Below are 13,026 nucleotides of genomic sequence, written 5' to 3'. Positions count from 1 at the left end.
TCTTATCCATCACATGGCGGTGATTTATTGTGATTTCCAACATCTCTGTTCCTGACATTTAAAATATCACCGCCAGGGTGAAATTTCTTGCCCACACAATGCAATAACTGGCTTTTTTTTTTTTTTTTAAATAAATAGGCAGAACCTTAGCGAAGACAAGCGGAAGAGGACGGAGATGCATTTTGGAGCGCCCCTGGTACTCAGCACACACCTGCTTACCTAATGCATCACTGTGACAGAAGCCACATGCATTATCAGTAACTTTGCTTGCCACGGGAAAGGTGTTTTGGGAAGACATGGGTCTAATGGGATTGCATGAGTGCTTTAAACCAAATCAGGACCGTGGTGGGTTTTTTCCTTGTTTTCAGAATTGCCTGCAGTTGCCTCACTCACCCGGCGGTACTGTCACCTGTTACAGGTGTGCCTCCTGAATAACTGCGTGATAAGCAGGTGGCACCATCAGAGAGAAAGTACTGGATCTGCCCTGGGTTGTAGTTGATGCCAGGATTGCTCAGACCTGCTTCTCTTCAGGCTGCCTAGGTGGTGTCCTTGAAATTAGTCGGCCAGGCTCTTAGACTATTTTGATCAGAAAGGAAAAAAAGCAATGTTGGTTGACAAAGGGCTAAAGATCTTTGCTGCAGATTCACAAGCATCACTATTCCAGTGCTTTGTCATAACTGTAGGAAAAACTTAGGTGTTCTAGCCTCCTTTTGGTAATGGAAATTCTTACCCCCCATAAATCCTCCAAACCCCTACAGATGTTTCCAGAAATCACTGTTGCAACAATGTGTGATCAGAACCAGTTGACAGGGATGAAAAGAATTGCTATTTGGAAAAAAAAATGCTTCTTTATCTCTTACAAAGGAAAAGTTTCACCTAATGTGTAAGATGACTTAAAAGATATCTTTAAAGAGGTGCACTGATAGTTAATTTATAGGGACATTATCTGACTCGTACCTGAAGGCATTTCAGCTCTAGCAACTTATTATGCGTAAGTGCACATATATATATATATATATATATATATATATTTTTTTTTTTTTTTTAGTGCACATATATTTTTAAACGCAGCTCCCCCAACTAATAGCTGCTTATATATTTTGCAAAGGGATTGTATTTTTCGAGAAAGGAAGATCTCGGTTAGATATATTTTGTGAACCCTTGATTGATGAGGCATATTAAAAGATACTAATATTGCTGCACACTTTAATTTTTTTTCCTGTGTTACTTTTCATCGGTCCTCTGACACTGCCAGTTCATATTTCTGGCCAATGCACAGTTCCGGATTTTCAGAGTAACATAGATACATGTTCTCATTCCATATATGAACACCAGTGATTTTTCAGAACAGAGTACATACGAGAAAGGGGCTGTCAGAGACTCACTCTGAATTGTACTTGGCATGTGAAATCTCTCCTTCCTTTGGAGTGGGTGCTGACAAACACTGAACCTGTCGACTTCATTAGGGCAAAGGCTTCTTTTCTGCATCCTTGTCCCTGCTCACATTTTTTTAGAGTTTTTAGTTGCCAAACCTGGGAATAGTCTTGAATAGAATAAACTCAGAGTGCTGCCTAAGATATTCTGCTATTCTCAGTGTCCTGATGGTGGACCTGCCCTTTTGATTCTGAGCAGGAAGTTTGTAAGAAATGGAAAGAACAGAAGAATTTAGTCCCTGTCACCTGTGTTCTCTCTCCCTCCTATTCTAAAGAACTTGTTGAATGCTAAAGCTGACATCCCAGCCTGAGATTTGCATCCCAGGACTACAACCAGAAGGAAAGCATGCCACTGATTACTACATGACTGGAACAGATATATGATCCATCATTTTCTCTGCAAGGAAAGCTGCTGTAAAATCACGGCTGTGACTGCTTAGTTGGCATTAAATACGATCCAGGTCAAATTCCACTTGATAAATCCCAGGGACTAACCAGGAAATGTTTTTGAACTGGATATCGTGTTAAAGTCTAAGAAGACTTAGAATTTCTTTTTAAGATACAGCAGTTTTTAAAAGTTAACGTTGCAATGGTCTAACTTACATTTTGTCTACTCTTGCCAGTGACTACCGAGAAGCAACTTGGTAAGATTGAGTCTTGGGGTTGTAGGATCAATTCAATACCTGCTAGACCAAGAAAGCTACTCAGAATTGTTTGTCTCAAAACTTCTGAATTACTCTGGTTGTAGTAGGCCCAGTATGGTTGTCCTAAACAGACTAGATGAATAGGAGTGCTAAATTATTTACCACAGTTACAGATCATCTACCCCACCCCACTTTTTTTTTTTGGAGCAGCAAAGAAATAGGAGAGACCAGCTTCACCTGGTATTGTGCTTGTTATGAGCAAGCTAGAAACACACTGTGTGGCATTTCCCTCAGTACCCAGGCTCTGCAGAGTCCTAAGGTATTGCCCTCTGGGACTGCACTGTGTCCTTACTTGTGTTTTACCAGCTGAATTCCAAACCTGTAATGGTTTTCTTCATCCCTTCTTTTTTCGTTTTGTTTTGTTTTGTTTTTTTACGGTACGCGGGCCTCTCACTGTTGTGGCCTCTCCCGTTGCGGAGCGCAGGCTCCGGACGCGCAGACTCAGCGTCCATGGCTCACGGACCCAGCCGCTCCACGGCATGTGGGATCCTCCCGGACCGGGACACGAACCCCTGTCCCCAGCATCGGCAGGCGGAATCTCAACCAGCGTGCCACCAGGGAAGCCCTTCATCCCTTCTTTAACTAGCTGCCTTTAGATCTGAATAATCATAGTCTTAAAAATCTAGGAAAGAAGTGGATGGGAATTGCAGACATAGATGTAATATCAAAAGCATTTTAAGACAGAATTTTTATTTCCTGTAGTAGGCTTGTTGGGGCAAAGAAAATGTGCTGCTAAAAATCAAATTATCCCATTTTAAAATGAGATAAAATACAGAGAGTGCCATCCTGCTAGGTATATGCAGACCAGAAGAAAATTTAGTTGGGGAAGTACTTGTTTTTCCACATTCTGGTATTCTATTAAAATCAAAAAGGAGAAAAGGAGGATTTTTTTTTTCTCTCAGGCTCTAATATATTTTAGATTTGTTTCTGTTTTATAGATTTATTCAACACTCCCACATAGATGCTTTTATATTACATGAATTTAATAACGAACTAAACTTATTTTTGTCCTTCCTTGTTGAAAGGTACCAAAGCCTCTTTCTGGTTTGTTTTGTTTTGTTTTTTAATTTGATTTTGCTGTATAGGGTTTTGCTTTTTCTAGAAATGCTTACATCTTTTCTAAAGTGTCAGAGCCCACTTTGATCTGCAAAATTATTGTGTTTAGATTTCCATTTGTATGCATTTATTTGTCTCTAAAGGCATTGGTGAAATCTCAGATTTTATATTAAGCATTAAAGAGGAATAAATTACAGAAAACACATTCTGAAAATGGAGTGCTTGTTCCCGACCATTTCTTACACCTTTTCTAATTTTGCTTCTGTGTTTGGTTGAAACCTTCTTGTTTAGCTGGGATGCTGTATTTCTGCTCCCATCATGAACCCCATACCTGAAAGCTGCAGATTCGTTGTAAAAATGCAGACGGATCATTTGAGTACTTGAGGAGACACACTTGTGGTTGTGTGTTTGTGTGTGTGTGTGTGTGTATGTGTAAGTGTGTGTGTTGGAGGTGACTGCAGAATCATCTCAGACAGTGACCAGGACGAAGGATGGCGTTAACTCACTCATTCCCTGGTTGGTTCAAATAGATGAAGGTGGTTTCTTGAGTACAATGAAGCGATGGGCTGTGGATTCCCTTCCCTAATTTCGTGCAGGAGAAAAGTACAGTGTAGCCACAGCCCTTAATAGCAGGGCTGCCTTTGCTGCAGACACCTCTGAAGGCAGAAGACGTTTCTGAAGGCAGCGTCTGAGGTTAAGCCAATCGCTGAACTATTTCTAACTTAAACACCAAGATGAGGGAGGGTGAAGGAGGAGATAAAGAGAACAGGCTGTCAGTTTCCAGAAATGCACTAAATTGTGAAGCCAAGTAATCCCCGCCCACTTGTAACCCAGATTTTCAAAGTTTTCCTAGTTTTCTAGAAATGCAGGCCAGGTTAGTTTGGTCATCCCATTAATCAGCGTGTGTTGAACCCCTAGAATGTGACAGGGACTGTCTGAGCAGGACAATAGTCTCCACCCTCAAAGAGGAGAGAAACGGAGAAGGATTAGCAGCAGTGACAGTGGCAGTGACTTGAGAAACAGGTAAGTTCACAGTGTTCCAAGCGATGGTTCGTCATCTGAAACGTGCTGTATAGTCTTTTTCTTTGTATGTTTCAACCAGTCCAATTTTTTAAATGATTTCCTACATGCAACGGAATAAATATGTACACACACACGTATATAATATATACACTGACATATAAAGAAAAATAAACACACCCCCGTATGTCTGCCACCAGCCGCCTGCCTTTCCTTTGGGGCTCTGTGTGCTCCCTCCCTGACCCTGTCTCGTCCCTGTTTGATAGCGAGAGCCCGTCCTGAACGCCCTGTTGATCATAGCCTTCCTGTCCTTTATTATTTTACCTTTCTGTACATATCCTTAAAAACTAATAAATGGAATTAAACTCCGTTCTTCTGTCACCTTCTTTTTATGGTCATTGCATTTGGGCATAATCATTTTGAAACAAGTGCCCTAGTTTGTTTATTTTCACTGCTAAGTATTATTTTGTCATATATCACAATTTTTCCCTTCTCCTATTGCTGAATATGGAAATACATCTTTCTTTGAAATAGAGAAAGGAAATGTTGCTACAAACATTCTTGTTTGTGATTTCTGGTGCACATACACAAGTAGATGTATACCTTGAGTAGAATTGCTGTGTCACACGTGCAATAAAGCACATCGTCAACCTGAACAGATAAGACCAAATTGTTTTCCAAAGTAATGGTACCAACTGACACTCCACTGGTGTACTAGTATTTCTGGTACTCTCAATGTTCACCGACATTTAAGATCATCAGACTCAAAGTTTTGTCAAGCTGAGGTGTGTATCTCGTTGTGGTTTCATTTTGCATATATTTGATTACTAATAAGATGAACATGTTTTTACTATGGGAATTACTGTTTCTTCCTGAAAATCCCCCTTTGTGTCTTTTACCATTTTTTCTATGGTGGTGTGTTTTCAATTTTTTTTTTTAAATAAGTGAATATTTTATTTTTTTTCAATTATTAATTTTTAAAAGTTCTTTATACTTAACCTTTTCCTGGTTAATGCTCACCTATTAGAGAGAAACCATATTTGGAGTGGAAGTCTTCTGAAACTATTTCCAGAATTATGAAAAAAAGCATGTGAAACTTTATTCTATTTGGAGAAAATAAAATTAAACACAGATATTGTGTGTTTTTATTGTATGCTAATTTTCACCTTGTCAGCGTATCAGCCAGGAGAAGATATACCTTGGAAACCTCTCTATGCTCTCAAAGGGTTCCTTCTTTGAAGAGATTTCAAGGCTCATCAATTCCAGTTATTTGGTAGGAAATTAATGTCATGATTTGGTTTTCTGCTACAGAATTAAACCAGAAGGAAATCTTTATACAGACTGCATGTTTATATATGCACATTTCCTTACTATGTTAACATAGAACAGGCTTACAACGATAGGCCAAAATGATGTTATACTTAAAAGGACATTTAAAAAATGATTAATTTGCAGAACACACAGTTTTGCGAGCATTAGCCCGCTGTGGCCCCCTTTGCCTGGCAAAGCAATAAAGCTGTTCTTTTCTACTTCCCCACCCACCCCCCGCATAATGATTTATTTGAGTTATAGGAGACTGGACTGAACCTATACTCATAATTAACTAATTCTTAATCTGAATGAAATGTGACCATCATGTGACTATAACCCAGTATGTTGTGGTAGTAGCATGTTTTCATGTGTGTAAACTGGTTGGCAGGTATAAGAACAGGACACTACAATGCAGTCTTCTTTTCTGAGGCCCCTGCTAATCAGGGGACAGCATTTTTAATAGACCAAGGACCCTGACATTTGAAAGCATGTTAACTGAAAACTTGGTACTGCTTATAATGAATGGCACAAAGATTTAGACCTTTTTATTAAAACAGCGGTCCATACTCTTGCAATATACATCCTTTTGGGTTCTATAATGATAAAACTCACTGTAACCAAACTTTCCACTGAAAAAGCTCTAGTGCAAATATCTATCGTCATTAATGTAATGGAAATGAAAGCTCTGTAGTACAGAACAGCGCTGCTCAGCGTGGTACCAGCAAGCCACATAGAATTATTGGACACTTGAAACGTGGCTCATTGACTTTGTGATGTGCCGTGAGTGTGAAATATGTTCCAGATTTTGAAGACTTAGTATGAAAACTGTAAACTATCTATTAATTTTTATATTGGTTATGTTTTAAGTGATAATATTTTGGATATATTGGGTTAAATTAAATATTAAAAACTAATTTTGTCTTTTTTTAATGTGGCCACTAGAAAATTTTCAATTACGTATATGGCTTGCGTTCTAGTTCTCTTGGACAGTTCTGTTCCAGCCTCTTTACCTGAATTTCCAGTAGAGAAAGAAATACCTTTAAATGCTTTTTTGCATTTTGGCAAAATATCTCCTTTTTTTAATTGTTATATGAAAGGAAATGTGAACCTCTTCTGGAATATAATTTTCTAATACTGATGCCAAGGATAAATGCTTTTCTCATTTTGCTTTTTGTCCCCCTAGCTTGAAGCATTTTTGTCGTGAAGGGGGAGAGTTTTTTTCCTGGAATAAGAAGAGTAATGTGTGTGCCTTGTAACATGAGACATCTCTCTGTGTCCAGCCTCTCGTTCCTGTATTGTCACGTAAAGTTGATATCCCCTGTTGAATCGGTCCAACTAAGTCATGGTGGCCTTTATCTGTTTGTTCTTTTTTTAAAAAAAGAGGGACTTTAATGAATCACACAGATACCATCTATAATCTGCAGAACAGTGATGAATATTAATAGGATTTTGTCCTAGATTTCCTAAAATGTTAGTTCTCTGTATCTGTAAAACTCATTTGAACTCGAAAGAATATATGGATAATATGCTTTTAAAAGTTTCATTCTGGTCTCATTGCCAAAGATTAAAACAGAATGTGAATATTAAGGGAAAATAGCTTCCTTTCCCTGCCCAGGGTTTTTAACCATTTTCTTTTTGCTACTCTCTTAGCCAAGTAGTTTGGGGGGAAGGCCTGTATTATTCTTATCATGAAAACAGTTGGTGGCAACAGTACTCATTAAGTGGTAGAGTGTTTCTTTGAATGATTTAGTTTGGGACCCTTCCCTGAAATAAAAGAGTGATTGTAGTACAGCCTTTGCCAACCAAGAGATGCCAACCATCTGTGTTTCCTGTAGCTGCTTTTGCGTGCTGCTTTGGGGCTCTTCATTTGTCATTTTAATGAGCTACCACACCTAGGAAGGATTTAGCCTTTGGGAATGGGTGGAACAACTTGAGATAAATGATAGACACATTTTTCATGCTAATTTGATTTAGCTTATTGATACTATTTTCCCATCTGTTCAGTTGGGATGAAACTTTTCTCTTAATTTTCTCCCTGTCAATCCATTTCATGTTGTGCGCTAATATTATCACCGGGTTAAAATACATGGGCTCTAGGACAGTCCACAGGCTCAGAGATGACTCTGAGGTCGAGAGCCGGGGCAGAAACACCACCAATTCAGCATCGACACCGTTTCCCTAGTCCAGACGCGTCCTTTTCTCTCTCCCTGCCTGTCTTTGGGGATAAACCACTCTTACACAATCTGCTCCTAGCCACAGCCTAACCAACATGTACGGGGGAACAGAGTGATGACAACAGCAATGTTTTTACTCTCCAGATTGGCAACCAGAAGGAAGGACTCCGGCTGCTTCTTCCCTTCCTGTACTGTTTTACAGGCCTAAGAAATATTTATTCTACTGGATCCCAGTCATAAATGAGAAACCGAATACTGACAGGTTTCCCATCCTAGTCATAAGTTGACTGGGCAAACAGAACTTTTAGCGGTTACATATTTAGCAGGTAAAATGACCACAGCATTCAGACTTGTGGTCAGTTTCTGAATGACGACAGCAGGAAACCAGTTCCCTATCGTTGACTCCTTTAGGGACCAGGCTGCCTCTTAGACCATTCCAGAGTGACCCAGTTCTCTAGGGACAGCTTTTTACCCGAGCCCCAAAATGTAAACAGTTACCTCTGCAGTGAGGATGGACAGGTATTACTGGAATCAGGTAGTGCAGACAAAATGACAAGTGGATGAAAGGGGAATGTGGGTGATAGTAGTGCCTACCCAGGGAGACAGCTATCTTCCTAAAATTGGGTCATTTTACCAGAGAATGGATTTTAAGTTTCCTCCAGTGTTACTGAAAACTTTATTAGTCATTCTCATTGCAAATGGCCCTTTACTGGGTAGTATTTTCAATATGCTATTGTTATAATTTACATTTTAATTTTCTGCTGGTTGGAACAGCATCCTTTGCGTGGTGACATAAGTCACCGAATAAGCTGTCCAGCCAAAGCCCAAGAACTCTATGCTAATAAGTCGTGGGTTTTTTTGGTTGTTTTGTTCTTTGTACCTTGGTTTGTATCTTTTACCTGTAAACCTCTGAGAAAGGACAGAGTAAACCCTTTCCTATTTCAGAAATGGCATAATCACCAATCACCAGTTAAACCCAAATATGTTATAAAAACCAGATCCCTATCTCTTATCTTGTATTAAGACCATCGTGTGGAGTTTTTTGATAACTACATTGGTACCTGTATTGATATTTACGTTTGTGTGATGTAGTATTCTTTGTACCTTACCCGTGAGCATAAATGTGTACTGTTTAGTATCTCAGAAGCTGCTTTTTTTGGGTGTTTCTTATCTTATACTATTTGTTCTGGGTCAGCTTTGTATTAAGAGAGAGGAATTACTTATATGTCCTCTTTTTACTTCAATACAGTAAATTTGTTAGATAAAAGCTGACCCTACAGTCGAAATACATGGTTTGTCGGTGTGTGTTCAGTAGTCTATTTGATAATTAATTATATGGCCATGTACTGAAAAGTCTAGTTTTTTTCTTATGGTATCACTGGTAACTTTGATGCCTTATGTCTTTTCTGCTGACAACTACTGGTTGCTAAGTGGGAAACGTGTTGTATTAGGCTGTGACCAATCAGGAGATACACACCCCATGGTGATTTAAACAGGGGAAGTTAGATATCAAGAATTATTAAACTTTGATGAAAGGGTAACTCCCAGATATAAGAAAACTATATTTTACCCTGGGGCTGAAGGAGAATACCCAAGGAAGGACAAACTTGGGAGGAAGGGTGGCCGGGCTTCGGAGTTTGCTGTAGTAACAGCCTACTGGCTGGCTGAGAGGTTCACAGTTCCCCCAGGGCAGTGGTGCTTGGCAACAAGTGGTGCTTGGCAACGGTTGCTTGGCAACAGGAAGCGAACCCCACCCTACCCTCCCGACCGGCACCCCGGAGTGTAGGCGGGGCCAGGTGAGCCCTGGCCAGCAGGTGCTTGCAGATGGAGATGAGGTGCCAGTGCTGGCAGGAGGCCTGAAGCATGTGTGTCTATGTCAAGGGCGCTTGCAGGGGGGTTGGTCATCACCAGGCCAGGCCAGAGCTACAAGGTCCCCGAGGCACCAGGTGTTCTGGGGGCCCGAGTTAAAGCAGCACCATCAGACCGACACCACTGACCCACCTCACAGCAGCCCCACAGGAGCATCCCCTTGGTCCTGCAGTGTCCCTCCAGCACTCTCTACTGAGAACGCAACATCGTGCTCACTGTGAAGGAAAGATGCTTAAAGGAGTTCTGTCCATCATTACAGAACGTGCGCTGGGGCCTGAATTTGGAGCTAAGACACAATAAAGTGATAGCTGCCACATATCATAAAAGGATTCTCTTAGTGACTTTTCATCTGGAATTAGCCATGTTCATTAAGAGCCAAGGATGAGCCATGTTTTGTGAAGTGTAGGTAGTTGAAGTGAAAATTTGCATTACAAGCAGTAGGGATGCCTGGCTAACAAGTATCCGTTGTGGGAAGCTAGCAACTAAGTTGCTAACGAAGCTGGTGAGTGGTCACAACTATAAACGTTAGGGGAAGATGCAACGCTCAGGATGTAACCTTGACGTCCAGTCAGCCTTCCTTTGTGGTTCTCAGTTTTATAAAGCTGTTGAAATTTAAAGGAAAAAGCATGATGCTGAGGAATAGATTTAAAGCTTCTAGAAATGACTCTTCATGTAATCTGTTCCTTAGAGGATATTCACCAACCTTTCTTAGAGCATTGGTCTTAGCCTAGCACTAGAATTTCTCTTGAATTCCCAAACAATAAATACCAAGAACCAAATACTTCCATAAAGAACAGAGCTATTCGCTCTTTTTGTTTTTAATTTACTCCTGTGGCAAACAGAAAATTTGAAAAAAAAAAAAACCCTGTGAAGTCTGACCTATTTACTCACCCTAAAAGATCTACCTCTAATGGAAGACAAGGCAGAAAAGGTTATTAGGAAACGGTAGGCGCCAGAACCAATTAAATCCAATGATTAGGTGCTTTCCCAGACTCTCAGTCTATGGTGGCTAGTGATTAAACGGGTGGGTAAATGAAGAGATAGATGATCCAGCCATCTAGGCTTCTTTATTAACTTTTAAGTGAGCTTGAAGTGAAAGAAAAATTCATTTTACTGAGAAAGCAATTGGCTTCACAGGATGACTAGTCCAGGATTCTCTGTTCCTTCCCAGTGCCTTTCTCGGCGTGCCGCTGGAATGCTTGTTTTCTGTTTTGATTTCTCAACGGCATCGGAGGCGTTTGTGTATCATCAACACATGTTTACTAAATCAAGAGTAACAAATAGATGTTCAGAGTACCAGCACCCTTCTGGACTTTGCTGGGAATAGAAAAGTAACTTCTAGTGTGGCTCTGTCATTTTAGGAGCTTATGGTGTTGATGTCACTGTCGTGCCACCAAGCCCACGTGTAGGAAAGGTTTCTGTGGCGCAGAGGAGCTGCCCCGGACAGCCTCTGCACCCTTTTAATTCTTAGTTTCTATGGTTTAGATTTCACAGGTGTCTGTAAATCAATGGTAACGTCGGTGTTAGTTCCGGTAATTAATTACCCTGACCCACAAGCCCAGACTTGTCAGCTGTGAATATGTATGCCAGGGAGGTTGGGGACTTTATTATTTTACAAAAGTATTAGTTAAGGAAACATTCTAATTTCCCCAGTAGCCAAGTGGAAGGGTCACTGCTGGCTTACAATGGAAGCAGACCAAAATTTGATACTTACTTTTATTGTGTAACTACCCACTTTCTCAATTTTTTTTTTTTTTTTTCGGTGCGCGGGCCTCTCACTGTTGTGGCCTCTCCCGTTGCGGAGCACAGGCTCCGGACGTGCAGGCTCAGCGGCCATGGCTCACGGGCCCAGCCGCTGCGCGGCATGTGGGATCTTCCCGGACCGGGGCACGAACCCGTGTCCGCTGCATCGGCAGGCGGACTCTCAACTACTGCGCCACCAGGGAAGTCCTCAATTTTTTAAAAAATTTGTTTTATTGAAGTATAGTTGACTTACAATGCTATGTTATTCAGATATATACATATATACATACATATATATATATATATATATACACACACACACACATTCTTTTTCATATTCTTTTCCATTATGGTTTATCACAGGATATGGAACATAGTTCCCTGTGCTATACAGTGGGACTTTGTTATTTATCCATCCTATATAAAACATTTTGCCCTACTTTTTCAATTTGATTGCTATTATTTTATATACATACTTAAAAAAACAACAACAACAACCCTTCACTAGCACAGCCAATTCATTCACTAACATAGCCTTTGGGTTGTTTCTCTGTTCAAGGAAAAACCATGGCCTTCCTGGGCTCCTTATTAATTTTAGCTCCGAAGTCAAAAAATCAATGCGAATTGTTTTTAGAAGCCTGACAGAAACCTGCCAGTTTAGCAGTAACTAGATATAGCCCTTAATACGAGCTCACTGCTGTTCAGTATTTTTCTTGGGTAGAGCAAGGGGGTGGATGATAAAAACAGCATGTTCTCTTGTCTTACAATAACCTTGATTACAGTCAAAGTTCTTTGCCTAACAATAGCTTTGGTTATATTCAAAGCTGCCAGAAAATGACTAAATTTGAAATGTAAGACTTAGAAAGTTCCCGTTTATTTATGTGTATGTGTATGTGTGTATATGCAAACACATGCATACATATATATCTTAGTGGAGATTTGTCTCAATTTTTAGCTCTATCAAATCTTAGTTAAAAAAAAAAAAAAGAGAGGCAAGGAATATCTTTAAACAGAATGTTCTTTCCAGTTATTCAATGTAAGACTTGGCCTACCCTATGAAATGTGACCTACAGCAGACATAAGAAGTAAAGTGCAATAACTACAGAGTCAGGACCAAGGAGAATCATGGGGAGAGAGTGACAGGTAGAGCTGCAGAAGCCGTAGCCATGCTATGGCATATATAAGGACACAGGAACAAAGGAGGCGGTTCTAGCATAAAGAGAAAAAGTTGAACAACTGAAGTGATGATTTTTGTAAAAGTCTGTCATATGTTTTGAAATCAAGACGGACACATCTTCTGAATAGGCAGCTTAGAGAAAAACTTCATAAGATCACAGAGGAGCAGAATTGGAGAGCAGACTTTCGACCCTTGTGAACCCTTCTGAATTCTCCCACCCAGCATTCTTATTTCAGATTCCAAATACCATATATGTACATTTATAAGTTGTAAAAGTTCAGAATGGGGAAGAACCAAATGTTAGTGATTAGTGAAATTTCAGCGTGTTTCCGGAACTCTACATGCGTCCTCACTTCCATATTTGCTGCTTTCCACTTTCTTTGAAAACCAACTCACAATAGTCTCCAAAACTGCATGCGAATCCAGAGGGAGAGAAAACACTGACACCATGTTGTATGAGAAGAGGTGTGTGTGTGTGTCTGTGGAACTCGGTGCGTCTTTAATGAATATTCTGGTAGCCAAAGAAAGTCCAGGACTTT

At 40.2% G+C, this 13,026-nt stretch overlaps 1 protein-coding gene across 1 annotated transcript in view; it reads left to right on the top strand.

Moving 5' to 3' along the window:
- SH3BGRL2 (SH3 domain binding glutamate rich protein like 2) overlaps positions 1-3,411 on the top strand; it is a 92,746-nt gene extending 89,335 nt beyond the window's left edge. The window contains exon 8 of the mRNA XM_049695271.1: positions 139-3,411. Within this exon, the coding sequence (XP_049551228.1) occupies positions 139-150 (12 nt within the window). The 3' untranslated portion in view covers positions 151-3,411. The remainder of the gene's footprint in view (positions 1-138) is intronic.
- The last annotated feature ends 9,615 nt before the right edge of the window (positions 3,412-13,026 follow it).

The sequence above is a fragment of the Orcinus orca genome, chromosome 12 (genome assembly GCF_937001465.1).
Source record: "Orcinus orca chromosome 12, mOrcOrc1.1, whole genome shotgun sequence".
NCBI classification, from domain to species: Eukaryota; Metazoa; Chordata; class Mammalia; order Artiodactyla; family Delphinidae; genus Orcinus; species Orcinus orca.
The sequence above is the reverse complement of the archived record's forward strand: the minus strand, read 5'-3'. Positions and strand labels throughout refer to the sequence as shown.